The 17,935-nt window shown below is 38.0% G+C and overlaps 1 protein-coding gene across 1 annotated transcript in view; it reads left to right on the plus strand.

Moving 5' to 3' along the window:
- Positions 1 to 17,935, plus strand: part of KCNH8 (potassium voltage-gated channel subfamily H member 8) — a 715,304-nt gene that overhangs the window by 360,721 nt on the left and 336,648 nt on the right. Inside the window, exon 3 of the mRNA XM_073677958.1 lies at positions 10,702 to 10,833. Within this exon, the coding sequence (XP_073534059.1) occupies positions 10,702 to 10,833 (132 nt within the window). The remainder of the gene's footprint in view (positions 1 to 10,701; positions 10,834 to 17,935) is intronic.

Here is a 17,935-nt window from a genome sequence, read left to right on the forward strand (position 1 = left end):
ATTGTCATTAAGGGGTAGTGATAGGAAAAGGGTGAGTGACACCAGCCCAGCTTCCTAATGATGATTGAGAGCTGTGATAGAAGATGTGGGGTGCAACTTCTGTTACTTGCCCTGCTTCTATCTCTGCCTCCTAATGGTATTTCATTTCAAGGAAAAAGGCAGTGGTGTTAGAAGCAAGTAAAATGGTGGTGGTGACCAAACATGTGGGTGGTGGGCTAAGAAGAGTTTTGGTGGCAGCATCTGAAGCTTCGGACAGGGGGCACAGAAGTGTGGAAGCGGCCAATAAAACTTTAGCCACTTCTCCACAACACCTCCTGAAACAGGAAGTCATCAGGAGACGGTAATGTCAGAAGATGTGATAAGTGTCTGCTGGGCCATGCTTCTGGGATGTCTCATTTGAAACTACCCTCTCAAGCTTGTAAAGGGATTTGCAGGATAGAGAGAATAGCAGGGAATTTTATAATAAAACAAATTCCAAAAGTGGTTAGGGCTTAAAGATAGATATTTATAAAGGACATATCTAGGCAGTGGATAACCCCTTAAATAAATGTTACAGTTAGGTTATATGTACCACAAAATAATGGCATTATAAAATCCAATTCTGCCTGATTAAAAAAAACAAACTCGTAATCAGCTACGTTGATGGAAAAAAAATTATGGCTCTTGGAATATAACAGGAAAAAAAGCAATAACCAAATGTTTGATCTTTAAAGTCCAAAAAGGCCTGGTCCTTAAAGGGCCAAATGATCCAGGTTTGTTTCATTTATTTTGCTGTATCAATGCTCAGAAATATGTTTTCACAGATTAATCCGTTTTGTATGTGTAGACAATTGTTTCCCAAACTCCATTCCTCATGGCCCCCAACAGATCCTGTTTTCAGGATTTCCTCACTATTGCAGGTTATGGAATTATCATGAAGGCTTCAGAAATTGCCCCAGGTTTTCTTACCTAGTATCCGGGAAACATGATTTGTTGAGGGTCGTGAGGACTGAAGTTTGGGAAACACTGGTGAAGACCTTTAAGCCATGTCATAAAATCCCATAAGGTGCCTGTAGAGGGTATGTGTCAAAGCACAGGATGGAGTGTACACCAGAAAGAGCCATCATCTATTAGAAATCAATCAGTGTCCATCCTGTTTGGTGTGATTTAAAAAAAAATTGTCAGTGTCCCTAGTCTTTTTTCTGTTGGACTAGTTGTACGCTTGGCTAAATGCAGGAGTACTGTACACTTGTATAAGATTGCCCAGACAAGAAAACATAATCAATGAAACTCCTGATGAACATTTCTTTAGGTAGAAATGTTTTGGAATTACCCAGTTTTAACTCGCCATGAACTTCAGTAATTGCTGACCTTGATCTGAGAGCTTTTATAGTCTGCTGTATTATGTCTTAGCTGATGTAACTACCATACAATAACACTTACAGTTCTGGTAGTATAGAAATACGAAAAACAGACATAGAAAAGTGACATTCTATGTGACCTGTCACATTGGGAAACACTGAGAAAGAATATCTGCGTCTAGATTTTGTGTGCTTGTTAGCAATGACTGGACAAAAAATAGCCAAAAACACTAATTAGACGGGGTGTCCACATACTTTTGGCCATTAAGAATATATAAATATGCTTTTCTTATTTCCCACTGTAAAATGAAAATTCTATATATCCCGATACAATAGATAGACTTAAATGATAGGATGTACACTGGTGAAAGCGTTTCTGCTAAAGAACTAGCTTTGTTGAAATGTTCCTCTGTGACTTCTTTATCAGTATAATAAATCTAACATCTTATCTTTATTGTCTGCAATTGGATTACTGCTATTCTTCTTGTCTACATGGTATAATAACTTAAAACATCCCACTTTAACAAGCAGTCACTGATTTGTCATGGCTCAGAAAGCAATAGCAATGAAAAAGATTGATGATAGCCATTTTCTAAAGCTGTAACATATTTTATCAACAAAGATGTTTGTATCACAGCATTATAGAATCTCGTTAGCCTCTACGGACCACACAGTACTAAGTTAACTTTATTCAATAAAATGTTGACAATGCAGTAGTCAAGCAAAATAAATGGAACATAAATCTGTTAATAAGCAAAAAATATTAATTTCTACATAAGGCATTGGGCCATAAATAAAGTTGCCTCTAAAAATTATTTAATGTACTCTAAAGAAACAAAAAATTGGCAGTAAAAAAAGGGAAAAAACAATCTAAAGTAAGTGTATTTTTTTGCTGTATTTAAATACACTTATGCAATGTTACAATACACTTTAATATTCCATTTTTTTTTCTGATGTCTTAAAGAGAAGCTATGATTAAAAAATGACCTATTGATTAAATCATTGTTTGTGGTTCATGTATTTCTAGAAAAAATGGCATTTTTCACAGTGGCCACAGGCTGTATCGGCAAGCTAACAGTGAGCGCCTGGCATAGACACCTCCTTCCAACACATGGAATATATGTATACACCCTTGTACGATCACTGCTAGTCTTACGATAACCCAAGAAAGATTATTCGCTGCCACCACCAATCAGTTTTAAAATACAACACAGGCCCGATTGGACGCCTGCTTTCTTGTAGTGTGTAGATTTTACAAAGGGGGACAAAACAATACCACATATACAGTTACACAAAATAAAAAGGGATTAATTGAAGAACTTACTAGAGAGATCACAGAGACGATTAAGTTTAGCTGAAGGGAAGTGCTCCAATGGACCGTTATGGAACGGGACCCCTGCTTACACACATATGTATCTCCCGGCATGAGTATAGATCAATATTCGGCTTGATCTTTTATGCCGCAGGAGCCCTGCCCCCACACTCCCCTGTGATGACCTCACATGGGCTGGTCTCTTCATGGTTTTATCAAATCTCTAATTTCGGTGATATCTCCTCACTCGATGATTGCAGAAGTTAGAAAGCAATGCCATATTCTTTATTGCTATTTTACCTTTCTTTAAAGACCAAACATGACATTACTGCTGTCCGTTATGTTCGCCCTTGTGCGGTACAGCTCACCGGCGGGGCTCACAGATATGGAAAAATATGCGTACTGTTCCTTAGTCATCCCCGCTGCTAAAAATATGTGTCCCATCACAATTGGAATTATAGAACTTCCGATATTCCATATTTCATTTCGATGCCTAAGAGACTGGAGATTCAACATATGTGCAAATGGGAATGACCCGGCTATTGTGAGGAGTGTGATAGTTTCTCTTTGAAGCCTTATCTAGAAGTTTCCTATCTCTTTCAATCTCTGGAACATATGTTCAAAGGTGTCTATTGCTCACTCAGATCTCCTGTACCAGGAGCTTCATTTCATATGGTAATGAGTTTGCCACTTCTTGTGTGCACTGCCATTTGCATAGAAGCAGTTTGTTTAAATTGCTAGCTCTACTCCTTTGAGGAATAGTGTAGTGGAGAGGGGAAGAGGGGTTTTGAGGGAGAGAAAGATTTTTAATATTTTCTATGACACTTAGGATCTTCTCTGTTGTTACTCTGCAACTCTGCAGAACGTATAGTGTCATGGATATCTTCTTTGTTTATATATGCACAGAAGACCATCCGTAAGGGGACATGTGATTGGTATTGCACCTTACTCCCTTTAAACATATCTGAACTACTCTACTTTTTAATAGAAAGCAGTAACAGATACAAAATACTATTACACTACTAGTACACCTGTCAGAGGGCAAATAAGGTAGTGTCAGACAATCTGAGTTCACTGTTCTGCTTTGTGCCTGTGTCCTGTATTTTGGGGGCAAATTATATTTTATCAGATACAGAGCTTGTGAAGCAGATGTCCTCTCAATCTAGTGCTAGATAAAACAACATTAAAAAAATGGAAATGGGTCATATAACTATAAGATCTGTAAGGGGATGTGGACAGCTTCTCCCCTCCTTAAATAAAAAAACAATAGTACACAGATACATAACAAATAAAACACCGAACTCAGCATGTCTCACACTATCTTATGTTGCCCTTTTTGTAAAATGTTCCAAAATAGCTTAAATAGTTCTGGAGTACATAAAATGACTTCAGAGGGGTTCTGAAGTATATTTTTGCCAAATTTAGTGGGGCTTTTTGTGTTTTTTTGAAAAGTGTAAATGAAAATTGGCAGATGAGGGGGGTGTCGGTACGGAGGAGTGTCAGCTCCAGTAAGGCGGGAAATAGGAAAGCAGGGCCGGCCAGGCAGGTGCTGGTAGTGGGGGACTCACAAAGACAGGGATCGTCAAACAGTGTGCTGCCTACCTGGCTCTCGAGTCCGTCAGATTGCTGATCGGGTTGACAGATTACTGGGAGGGGCTGGTGAGGACCCAGTGGTCATGGTGCACATTGGCACAAATGACTAAGTTAGAGGTAGGTGGAGGGTCCTTAAAGATGATTTCAGGGATTAAGGCTGCAAGCTAAAAGCAAGGACCTCCATGGTGGTATTCTCGGAAATAATACCTGTACCACGTGCCACGTGCGACTCAAGGAGAAGTCATTATTATGGGGGACTTCAACTACCCTGAAATACAGTACAGACCAAAAGTTTGGACACACCTTCTCATTTAAAGATTTTTCTGTATTTTCATGACTTTGAAAATTGTACATTCACTCTGCGGTCCAGCTCACCCCAAACCATCTCGATTGGGTTCAGGTCTGGTGACTATGGAGTCCAGGTCATCTGGCGTAGCACCCCATCACTCTCCTTCTTGGTCAAATAGCCATTACACAGCCTGGAGGTGTGTTTGGGGTCATTGTCCTGTTGAAAAATAAATGATGGTCCAACTAAACGCAAACCGGATGGAATAGCATGCTGCTGCAAGATGCTGTGGTAGCCATGCTGGTTCAGTATACCTTCAATTTTGAATAAATCCCCAACAGTGTCACCAGCAAAGCACCCCACACCATCACACCTCCTCCTCCATGCTTCACGGTGGGAACCCGGCATGTAGAGTCCATCCGTTCACCTTTTCTGCGTCGCACAAAGACACGGTGGTTGGAAACAAAGATCTGAAATTTGGACTCATCAGACCAAAGCACAGATTTCCACTGGTCTAATGTCCATTCCTTGTGTTCTTTAGCCCAAACAAGTCTCTTCTGCTTGTTGCCTGTCCTTAGCAGTGGTTTCCTAGCAGCTATTTTACCATGAAGGCCTGCTGCACAAAGTCTTCTCTTAACAGTTGTTGTAGAGATGTGTCTGCTGCTAGAACTCTGTGTGGCATTGACCTGGTCTCTAATCTGAGCTGCTGTTAACCTGTGATTTCTGAGGCTAGTGACTCGGATAAACTTATCCTCAGAAGCAGAGGTGACTTCTGGTCTTCTTTTCCTGGGGCGGTCCTCATGTGAGCCAGTTTCTTTGTAGTGCTTGATGGTTTTTGCAACTGCACTTGGGGACACTTTCAAAGTTTTCCCAATTTTTCGGACTGACTGACCTTCATTTCTTAAAATAATGATGGCCACTTGTTTTTCTTTACTTAGCTGCTTTTTTCTTGCCATAATACAAATTTTAACAGTCTATTCAGTAGGACTATAAGCTGTGTATCCACCTGACTTCTGCACAACACAACTGATGGTCCCAACCCCATTTATAAGGCAAGAAATCCCACTTATTAAACCTGACAGGGCACACCTGTGAAGTGAAAACCATTTCCGGTGACTACCTCTTGAAGCTCATCAAGAGAATGCCAAGAGTGTGCAAAGCAGACATCAAAGCAAAAGGTGGCTACTTTGAAGAACCTAGAATATAAGACATATTTTCAGTTGTTTCACACTTTTTTGTTAAGTATATAATTCCACATGTGTTAATTTATAGTTTTGATGCCTTCAGTGTGAATGTACAATTTTTATAGTCATGAAAATACACAAAATCTTTAAATGAGAAGGTGTGTCCAAACTTTTGGTCTGTACTGTACATTGGGGGACAGAAACCTGTAGTTCAAGCAAAGGTAATAGGTTTTTGACAACTATGAGAGACAATTACCTTTCACAACTGGTTCAGGACCCAACAAGAAGGGGGGCACTGCTAGACCTAATATTAACCAACAGGCCAGACCGCATATCAAATATACGAGTTGGTGGTCACTTGGGTAATAGTGATCACAAAATAATAAGTTTTCATGTAACCTTTAATAAGATGTGTAGTAGAGGGGTTACAAGGACACTAAACTTCAGGAAGGAAAATTTCCAACGGTTGAGAGATGATCTTAGTGCAATAAACTGGGACGATATCCTGAGACATAAAGCTACACAAAGCAAATGGGAGACATTTATTAGCATCCTGAATAGGACCTGTGCGCAATATATACCCTATGGGAATAAACATGCTAGAAATACAGTAGGAGGAAACCACTATGGCTAAATAGAGCTGAAAGGGGCGCAATAAGTGACAAAAAGAAAGCATTTAGAGAACTAAAGCAAGTAGGTAGTGATGAGGCATTAAATAAATATAGAAAATTAAATAAATTCTGGAAAAACTAAATCAAGGCAGCAAAGACTGAGACAGAGTGAATCATTGCCAGAGAAAGTAAAAATAATCCCAAAATATTCTTTAACTACATGACTAGTAAAAAACTAAAAAATGACAGTGTTGGCCCCCTTAAAAATAGTCTGGGTGAAATGGTGGATGAGGATGAGGAAAAAGCCAATATGCTAAATGATTTTTTTTCAACCATATTTACATAAGAAAATCGCATGACAGAAAACATGATTAGTGATATCAAAATTTCTCCATTATATGTCACTTGCTTAACCCAGCAGGAAGTATGGCGGCGTCTAAAAATCACTAAAGTTGACAAATCCCCGGGCCCGGATGGGATACACCCGCGAGTACTGCAGGAATTAAGTAACGTCATAGATAGACCATTATTTTTAATCTTTAACGATTCCATAATAACAGGGTCTGTACCACAGGACTGGCATATAGCAAATGTGGTGCCAATATTCAAAAAGGGTACAAAAACTGAACTTGGAAATTATAGGCCTGTAAGCTTAACCTCTACTGTGGGTAAAATCCTGGAGGGTTTCCTAAGAGATGCTATGCTAGAGTATCTGAAGAAGAATAACCTCATGACCCAATATCAACATGGGTTTACGAGGGACCGTTCCTGTCAAACTGATTTGATCAGTTTTTATGAGGAGGCAAGTTCCAGACTGGACCAAGGAAATGCAGTGGATGTTGTGTATATGGACTTTTCAAAAGCTTTTGATACGGTTCCACACAAAAGGTTGATACATAAAATGAGAACAATGGGGATAGGGGAAAATATATGTATGTGGGTTAAGAATTGGCTCAGTGATAGGAAACAAAGGGTGGTTATTAATGGAAAACACTCAGACTGGGTCTCAGTTAACAGTGGGGTACCACAGGGGTCAGTATTGGGCCCGCTTCTTTTTAACATATTTATTAATGACAAAGTAATATTTAAATATTTGCAGATGACACTAAATTCTGCAGGGTAATCAATACAGAGGAGGACAATTTTATATTACAGGAGGATCTGTGTAAAATAGAAGCTTGGGCTAATAAATGGCAAATGAGCTTTAATGGGGATAAATGTAAGGTAATGCACTTGGGCAGAGGAAATAAAATGTATAATTATATGCTTAATTGTAAAACCCTGGGCAAAACTGTAACTGAAAAAGACCTATTGTATTGGTGGACGACAAGCTCACGTTTAGTGGCCAGTGTCAGGCAGCTGCTGCAAAGGCAAATAAAATAATGGGATGCATTAAAAGAGGCATAGATGCTCATGAGGAGAACATAATTTTACCTCTATACAAATCACTAGTGCGACCACACTTAGAATACTGTGTACAGTTCTGGTCTCCGGTGTATAAGAAAGACATAGCTGAACTAGAGAGAGTGCAGAGAAGAGCGACCAAGGTTACTAGAGGACTCGGGGGTCAGTGATACCAAGACAGGTTATTACACTTGGGGTTATTTACTGTGGAAAAACGAAGGCTTAGGGGTGATCTTATTACTATGTACAAGTATATGAGGGGACAGTAAAAAGACCTTTCTACTGATCTTTTTACTCTGAGGCCAGAGACGGGGACAAGGGGACATCATCTACATCTGGAGGAAAGAAGGTTTAATCATAACCACAGACGGGGATTCTTTACTGTAAGAGCAGTGAGACTATGGAACTCTCTGCCGCATGATGTTGTAATGAGTGATTCACTATTAAAATTTAAGAAGGGCATGGATGCCTTCTTGTAAAGTATAATATTACAGGTTATATATACTAGATTCCTTGATAGGGCGTTGATCCAGGGAGCTAGTCTGATTGTCGTATGGAGTCGGGAAGGAATTTTTTTCCCCTATGTGGAGCTTAGTGTTTGCCGCATGGTTTTTTTTTGCCTTCCTCTGGATCAACATGTTAGGCTATGGGTTGAACTAGATGGAATTAGTCTTCCTTCAACCGTAAAAATTATGTAAAAAAAGATCTATTTGGTGCAAACAAAAACAAGGTGCAAAACACCAAAAACTCGCAAATGGAAAAATGAATCAGGTGCCTAGTCTTTTATCTGTCTGTCTTCTGTAGTTTTAGAGAAACATACTGCACACGTTATCAGATGCGGTGCTGCCTCAGTATTCATGAACTGCAGTGCTAGCTCCAGTTGCTGATTTACAATATTCTTTCTACTATTGTGCATAAAGAGCGACATCGCTGACAATCAACGGAGATGCTCACAGCTCATGAATGCCTAGGACTCTACAATGTGAACACTACATTAACAGTGACTATTCCTTACATTTGCAGCCTCTGATAAAGTGTAAATTACTCTTAATGTGTTGTCCAGGATTTATATATTAATGTCTTATCCATTGGCTAGGGTCACACGACCATAGAGTCTCTTATCTGAGAAAATTATGCAAATGATACTCTTATCAAACTCTTCTAGCAGAGTGTCGGATGAGAGAATTGGAGAACAGTGTCAGGAGAAGATGGAGAACCCAATTTCTCAATCTTCTTCATTTTGTCAGTGTGCAGAAATCGGACAGCATTCAGGTGGCATCTAAATGCAGTGCGATGACTTTCACAGACTCATTGACTTGCATGGCTGAGCACAATCTGAATATCAGATTAAACTCAAACATGCTGTGATTTTGTTCCCTCGTACTGGCTTGGTCCGAGGAAAAAATTGGACATGTGTGCGACCCCATAGAATAAAATGGTTCCAGTGCGATCCAATGTTTTGTCGGATCGCACACAGACGGAAAATACAGTTGTGTGCACCTGGCCTTAAGATAGGTTATCCTTAACAGGTTGGGGCGGGGAGCTTGACACCTGGCAACCTCACCAATCAGTGCAGCCGGATGTGCACAGTACTTTTCTTTTTCTGTGTATATCCGACCACAGTGGGAGTTAAAAATAGTGGAAGCCACCAGTGGTGGCAGTGGATGTTGGATCCCAACCATCTGGTATTGATCTTTTTAAGGATATGTGTACCAATAAATAGACCATCAGTATGTAAGTTCTGGATAACCACTTTCATCTAGAGGACACAGACATATAGCTGACGCTGAAATCAGATTATCCTTCAGTACCTTATGCTGCCCTATCTGAGGGTATATTTCCTTTAGGCTAAAAACAATTATGTTTCAATTGTTTAAGGTATGATTATACTTTTATATATTAATTACACTAATGGTAAAATCCAATATAGTGAAAATGGAGCTAGTTTTCCACTTCATAGTAAGTCACTTGAGAAAAATCCACTGCAATTTACAGTGCCAGCAAAGTGAATGTGATTTGCACAAGCTGTGAAGTGTACCCGCAGAATACATTGATCAGTGAGTTTGAGATCAGTACGATGTCAATTTATGGCACAGTTGTATATACAAATTTTACCCTTTAAAACGCAAAGGGTGAAATGTGAGGTTTCCTTGCTCTTTTTTTGCAATGATATCCACAGTGGCAAAGATGGAGGTCCGAAGCGGAGATGCTATATTTGAACTTACCCTTATAACATAATAATATTTGCACTTATAGAAGTAGCAGATGCTAACGGCCGTTGCACAGTGCTCCTACACTACACAACATGAAAGCCTACAGGTTGACGGCTGCTACATCTGGAAGAAGAAACAATATCCTGTCTGCTCATATCCTTGTGTCTTACATGGTGCTGAAGTTCTTCTTAACATTTTGCAGATAAAGCTGTGTTTTAAGCATCTGAAAAGGATATCAGAGCAGTTCTATTTAAAGTAGCAGTCAAATTTGTTTCAGCTTTCTGAATTAGTTACACGGATATAGTGGACATTAGTTCTTGTGCAGCAGGATGATGAGAGGGAGACAACTTCCTAATTAATTCAGAGATAGACGTGCACTGTAAATAGCAAACTGTTCATGTAAAATCCAACATTCTGAAAATATTCTGTTGGAATAGGATAGTGATGATCAATAAGAGATTCAAAGGAAAAGTGTAATTTTCAAGTAATAAAAAGCTTCATTAAGACATTTTAATGATCCCAGAAGATAAATTTTGCATTTAAATCAATGCTTTGCTTCCACAAAGAGCAGAGCTGCTAAGCTCTAGCCGATGAGACAAGCAGATTTACATTCGCTAACAGCTGTGGTTTCCTGACTATTGACCTTTCCAATAAGATTTGGTTAAAATTACATTAGTTGCAGCTCTAGATTTGTACTTTTTTTGCTTCAGCCTTGTGATTCCATTAAATTATCTGACTTCTTTTTTTACAACCTTTAGGTACATCATTCTGGTGCCTACTGGATATTGTTCCTATAAAGAATGAGAAAGGAGACGTGGTCCTTTTTTTGTCTTCATTTAAGGATATTACGGACACAAAAGTAAAGATTGCACAAGAAGATAAAAAAGAAGGTTTGTGAATATTCATTTTATACATCAAGGTGGTATACATTGTAATTACACAAAATAAAGATATTATGGCTAACCAGCTAACTATCCCAGATCACTTCTGAATTATGGTGTTGTAGTGTGGTGGTGTTCACACTGTGCGGTAATGAGACAGTGACGCAAGGAAAGTTCAACTTAAATGTCTTTATTTGCAAAAACTCACAACTTAAATGCAAATGGTGTCCTTCGGATCGCAGCCAGGTGCTCCAAACAGTCCGTATAAACTGGTTGCCATGGGCAGCGGCTGCGCCATCTTGCTCTGAGGTGTGTCAGTTGCTTTGCCTTCATAGGCCTGTGTTATGCCTTTAAACAAGCTTGCCGTGCACAGATATATTGGTGATTTATTTTCATGATAGAATTTTTCCAGTTCACTTCAAGTTTCTGTCCAACATTCTTTCTCTGGTCTTTTTTAGTAAAACAGAGCGGGTTTTCTAAAAAGGATTGATGAATGATTTTTAATGGAACCAATGAAAATATAAGAGAATCATTACTCATCCTTCCCAATCATCATCAGTTCCCATTCCAATGCCTATTTTATTGCTGTTGGCTTATAATTCTTGTGTTGTTTCTCCGCTCACCAGAAATACCTTATTGGCCAATCAATGGCTGCATTAGTGATCCAACTCAGGATTGATTAGCGAAGTGGGCATTTTCTGTCATTTTTGTTGTATTACTACCAAGACCTAGGAGTTATTTCAACCTTCCTAATAATCTTTGTCCAACCATCAGACAGGCAAGGAAAGAAGTAAAGCCCCCTTGAATTTGATTAAATTCAGCTTGACCCACTGTTATAAGTGGGATTGGTTGACTGTCTAAGGTGTGTAGTGGCTTCCCTACTCTCCCCTGACAGATGATATGGATGATTGAAATCACATGCCTGAACCTTTCGATTCTGAGGAATAAGTATTTTCCATATGTATCTGACAGTGACTTTCTCCTTTCATCCCACTGAAAGGACATGTTAATATGTATGTGAGGGTCAGTAAAGATGTCAATTGAATGAGTGTACAGATGACTGCAATGTAAAATGTACAGTATGGGTAATTTTAGGGGTGATTTAAGTCTTTGTGAGGACTGCTAGAAAAGTATATTTAGTATTCAATGTTGAATTGCATAGAGCTGACTAAATAAAAACAAACTGTAAAAAATGTTTGTTAAAAATATTAAGTTTAAAAAATACTCCTTTCTACCAGAAGAGTCATTTTCAACAATTTAACTGTCTGACATATTGAAGGAAGTTAAAGGGAGTCTGTCACCACATTTTTGCCATGCAACCTGAAAGCACCATAATGTAGAAGCAGAGACCCTGATTGCAGTGATGTGTCACTTACTGGGCTGTGTTTTGCTGTTTTAATACAATTAAAGTTTTATCAGCAGGAGATTATCACTAGAGGACAACTGGCCTCATGAATCCTAGTCCAACCACAACCCCAACAATGATTTGTAACTCTCTGTCACTATACAGTATACGCAGAAAGCTGTCATGTGGTGCTGGATTATACACAGATCAACAGCTGAGCTCTGCTAGATCTGCAGCAGAGAAAACTGTGATTCTATCATAACTGCTGCATCCAGTATACTAAGTTGTATATTGCTGGAATTGGGGTCTTTGTCCATACCTCATGCGGCTGTCACATTACATAGTCAAAACCTACTGACAGATTCCCTTTAAGGGGTTGGGTCACTTCAATTTCTCACCAAGGAAGATCATTAGTAGTGAGGTGTAGCTAATCTTTCCATTTCCTGGGGAAAAGTTGAATTTAAAGGGAACCTATCACGTCCTTTTTTATATTAAACTGCCCCCAATGTCTTGTTAGTGATGCACACAGTGGCCATACAATGTGCCATAAATTATGGCAGGGTCGGTAAAGGGGTAATATTTTCACAAAATATTTTTCTATGTGAGATGACAACTTATCTTTCGACTCCCCGTTCACAACATTGAATCTGTAACAAGATCACTTCCCCAACTCTTATGTTCCATTTATACAGGTTAAAGACATTTTTGTCCCCTTGGTCCATCTTACTTCAGAGCCCAGGAGTGACTTAAAAATAGTTACATCTTGGAAGAGACCGAGGCATCTTTCAAATCTGGAGAAGCTAACAGGTTTAGTTTAAGAGTTTGTATTCCATAACTAACAAGATTGAACATCTTCTGTAAATCATTATTTTACAGTATTTTAAATTCCACAGAAAGACATTATTTTTTTTTCTTCAATTAAATTGTCAGCATAAGGTCACTCAGCATAATTTGGTACTACCAAGGGTTTGAACGGAAGTGAAGATGAAAACTGCTTTTTCTCATTCACTTTATTTCTTCATACGCCCAGTGGTGCTATCTAAAAATTGTTTCCGCTCTATTAAGCATTGTGTTAAACCAGTCTAAAATTATAAATCCATTTATATGATTTTTAAACTAGTAAGATATTCTATCTGAACCTATTAGGAGAAAGAACAATTGTAAAAAGAAATAAGAATATGTGATTCTTAGAACTTCTACACTTAAAATGATTGCTTTAATTTAAGAGCGCACACATGAAAAAATTATATGCATTTAGAGTCACTAATTTTAATGCAAATAGCTTTTTATTTTTCAAAATCTATATATAAATTCCAAATTTCCTACCCATTCAATTGGATATTATGCTGTTCACTTTACTGTAGTATCGATGTTTTATTGTTTTGAAACATCTGTTATATTTCAGTGTCTTATTGTTCAGATAAAATTGAGTAGTTGAAAACTGACTGTTTTCTCCTGCTAATGACCAGACACATTTTAATTTTTTTCACAGGTGCGGTTTTGAGTTTTTTCTTGTACAGTTGTTGCAATAATTTTTGCATTTTTTTTCATGACATGCGGCGCCTTATTTTTATTTCTTTTTGTGCTCATGTAGTTGTATTTTCACAGATATTGAGGACAGTGTAAAGAAGAAAAAAAAAAGGAAATATGTGTCTCTATTTCATATTTTTTAACTGCAGAAATTGCAACTAAAATACATTTAAAATTGAGTTTTCCTTTCCGTTACAATATTTTTTTTAATATGCACTGTACATCTCATCAGGGCAAGTGCCTTATCAGAACTCAGTGATCATGTGAATGATGGTATGAGAGAAAGAAGCACTAACTCGCTTCCAGGTCTGTACAAAAAGTGTTCAGGCAGTGCTGTCTCAACAGTGTTTAGGAAGGTAATGACAGTAATACACTATTTTTTTAAAGTTTTATTGAAGTTTTATTGAGAATTCAGCATGTGGAAATAGAAAATACAGACTACATGTGGGTCTCTCCAAGACCTTGATCACTGCCTATGTCCCTTGATTTATAGCTCGATCTCCTTGCAGCCGACAGCTCAACAAAGGCGTTCTGAAGACCATTGCAGAGTTATAGGTGGATCCCCCACACATTTAAAATATTCAATGGTTTCAAAATAGTTCATGTCAACTGTCAAATAATAAAACCTACAAAAGGAAAAAGGAAACCACCTGGGTGAATGGGTGTTGTGTTATGGACCAAGTCTGAGGTCAACTGGCTATTAGAATAAGGACTATTTTCTCCAGAAGCGTAACATGACAACAACTAACATTACCTCATGCAATGATAGGGAGCTTGTTAACTCTACAAAAGGTAACTGCCATTGAGACATCTTAAATGGAACCTGTCAACCTGTCCATGCAGTCCTATCTGTGGACGTGGTGGAGAAACTCAGTAGAAATATATATAGGTTTGTAAGAAAAGAGTTGTCTAGTGATTGGCAGTTATTTCTACCTGCACAGTCATACAGGGAAGCCTGTCGGTCACTGAATAGAGGCCCCCATTGAACTTATCTGCACGCAAACACCAGGAATATCAATGAATAAAAAGCAAGTTTTACTAAAACTTTTCCCACAAAAAAATGTATATCAATCAGTTCTGCTCTTCCTGCTCTAAAACATCATAATCCTATCTCCAGAGTAGATGCCATTTTCCACACACCATGAAAGGTTCCCTTTTAAGAACGTGGTACCATATAATTTAATAAAATTTTAAAATGTGATATGATCTCTATGAAATAAAGGAAGGATGACCTATGCAGTAAAATTTCTGTTTCACATGGCAAATGGGATTGATATGTCTAATAAAGTGAAAGATAATTTCTGAGAAATTTAATAGAAAATTACATTTTGGATAATTCAGTACACCATAAACAAAGTAATAGAATAAATGAGAATGTCATGGCCTAGTTGATACCGATAACATCAGACTTGGACTTTTGGAAAGCAATGAAAAACAGTGTCTTTGGTAGCTGATTGTGAAAAATCAAAAACTGTTAAAAGTCTTACAGAGGGATGTATCACTCTTGAAATTGCTAAGCTATTGGAGCATGATCACAGAACAATCAAAAGTTTTGTTGCTAATAGTCAACAATGTTGCAAAAACATATTAAAAAAAGATGCACATTAACTGTCAAATATTTGAGAAGAGTCAAATGTGAAGCGACCAGGATCCATCTTCTAGTACTGTCATATTCCAGAACTGCAACCTCCCTGAGGCACCAATAAATACCAAGTGTTTAATTCTTAGAGACATGGTCAAGACACATAAGTGGAAACGTCAAGACTGGGCCAAGAAATATCAGAAGACAAGTTTTTCAATGGATTTACGGACTGTTGAGAAGAGAGTGACTTTTGGCGGACCAGATGGATGGGCCCGTGGCTGGATCACTAACTGGCACATACCTCCACTTCAACTCAGATGCCAGCAAGGTGGAGGTGGGGTACTGCTACAGGCTGGTATTTTTAAAAAATTACATAGTTGAATCTTTCTGGATTGAATATGGACTCAAAATCAACTACTAAATCTACTAACAGGTTTTGAAAAACACTTTCTTCAAGCAATGGTACGGGAAAACATCTAGATCTTTCATGAAAACCATGGTTTTTAAACAGGACAATGCTCCATTGCATACATCAAAGTACTCCACTGCTTGGCTAGCTAGCAAAGACCTTCAAAGAATAATGACATGTCTCCCTTCCTCACCTGACCTAAACCCTATTGAGAACTTGTGAGGCCTTCTTAAATGGGAGATTTAATGTAAATGAAAACAGTACACCCCTCCAAACAGTATCTGGGATGCTGTGGTTGGTGCTGCCTGAAAAGTAGATCATCAACAGATTAAGAAACTGATTATTGAAAAAAGGTGTGGCTATAATGGTCACTGATATATTTGTATACACTTTGAGTTGTTCGGTTATTATTCTAACTTTAACAGATGAAAATAAACAATTCAGATGTGAACATTTACATTTTTAATTTAGTTGCACAATAATTTTGCAGACAAATAGTTGTCCAATAATTATGCACACATAGATAATCTCCTAAAAAAAACAAAACCTCACTTTTACTTTTTTAAGTGTTCAGGTTTCAGGTTTATTAACCTTTTGGATTGACCGACAGCAATGTATTTATTCAATAATAAAATTAATCATCAAAATACATATTAATTAATAATTGTTGCAAAGTATTCAAGGAATGGATCCAGATGAACCATCTATCTTGGTAAAGTTATAAAAACATTTTTCCACCAATGCGTGTCTGGTGCACCTGACACCTTGTGCACAAGATATATTATTAGAACAAAACTTAGTGTTACAGGAGATGGGAAAGGCAGTGCTAAGTGAAAAAATAATTTCCTATATTGCTGCTATAATTTTTTTTTACAAAAGTGAAATACAGTTTAGTGACTCTGGGTAACGTGGAGAGATTCCATATGTCTAAAACAGCTATAAAAAAAGGAATTGGGGAAATAAAAGAGTAGTCTAAGGTCTAAGTTGATAAAGAGAGAATTGGCGACATATTATGACCTTGAAAGATTAAAAGTGCATAGACCTAACTCATAACAGTGATGTAAATCAAGATTATTACGAGCTTTTAAAAAAAACTTACGGTGTATGTAAAAGAAGAAACTAATATTCGGGAAGCTGAGGGCATTTTAGGTAAGAACACATCCTAGAGATCACCGTGAAAGAGTACAATCAGATGCTGATATCTCCTATAATGCAAAATTAAATTTAGGAAGTTTTCAAAGCTTTACCCAAACATAAACTCATAGGATTACAGCTCAGTTTTATCACTTGACATGATGTCTTGAGTTAAAGGAAACAATATTGTAGACCTGTCCCTCACTGTGTGCTAATAATAGTGCAAGGAACTGAGTCACATCATCCTCACTGGTAAAAAAAAAGATATATATATATATATATATATATATATATATATATATATATGTATATATGTATATATACAGTACAGACCAAAAGTTTGGACACACCTTCTCATTTAAAGATTTTTCTGTATTTTCATGACTACGAAAATTGTACATTCACACTGAAGGCATCAAAACTATGAATTAACACATGTGGAATTATATACTTACCAAAAAAGTGTGAAACAACTGAAAATATGTCTTATATTCTTGGTTCTTCAAAGTAGCCACCTTTTGCTTTGATGACTGCTTTGCACACTCTTGGCATTCTCTTGATGAGCTTCAAGAGTTAGTCACCGGAAAATGGTCTTCCAACATCTTGAAGGAGTTCCCAGAGATGCTTAGCACTTGTTGGCCCTTTTGCCTTCACTCTGCGGTCCAGCTCACTTCAAACCATCTCAATTGGGTTCAGATCTGGTGACTGTGGAGGCCAAGTCATCTGAAGTAGCACCCCATCACTCTCCTTCTTGGTCAAATAGCCCTTACACAGCCTGGAGGTGTGTTTTGGGTCATTGTCCTGTTGAAAAATAAATGATGGTCCAACTAAACGCAAACTGGATGAAATAACATGCCGCAGCAAGATGCTGTGGTAGTCATGCTGTTTCAGTATGCCTTCAATTTTGAATAAATCTCCAACAGTGTCACCAGCAAAGCACCCCCACACCATCACACATCCTCGCTCAATGCTTCACGGTGGGAACCAGACATGTAGAGTCCATCCGTTCACCTTTTCTGAGTCGCACAAAGACACGGTGGTTGGAACCAAAGATCTCAAGTTTGGACTCATCAGACCAAAGCACAGATTTCCACTGGTCTAATGTCCATTC

This window comes from Phyllobates terribilis, unplaced genomic scaffold (genome assembly GCF_046119375.1).
Source record: "Phyllobates terribilis strain yellow unplaced genomic scaffold, ASM4611937v1 Scaffold_4__5_contigs__length_816908805, whole genome shotgun sequence".
Lineage (NCBI taxonomy): Eukaryota > Metazoa > Chordata > Amphibia > Anura > Dendrobatidae > Phyllobates > Phyllobates terribilis.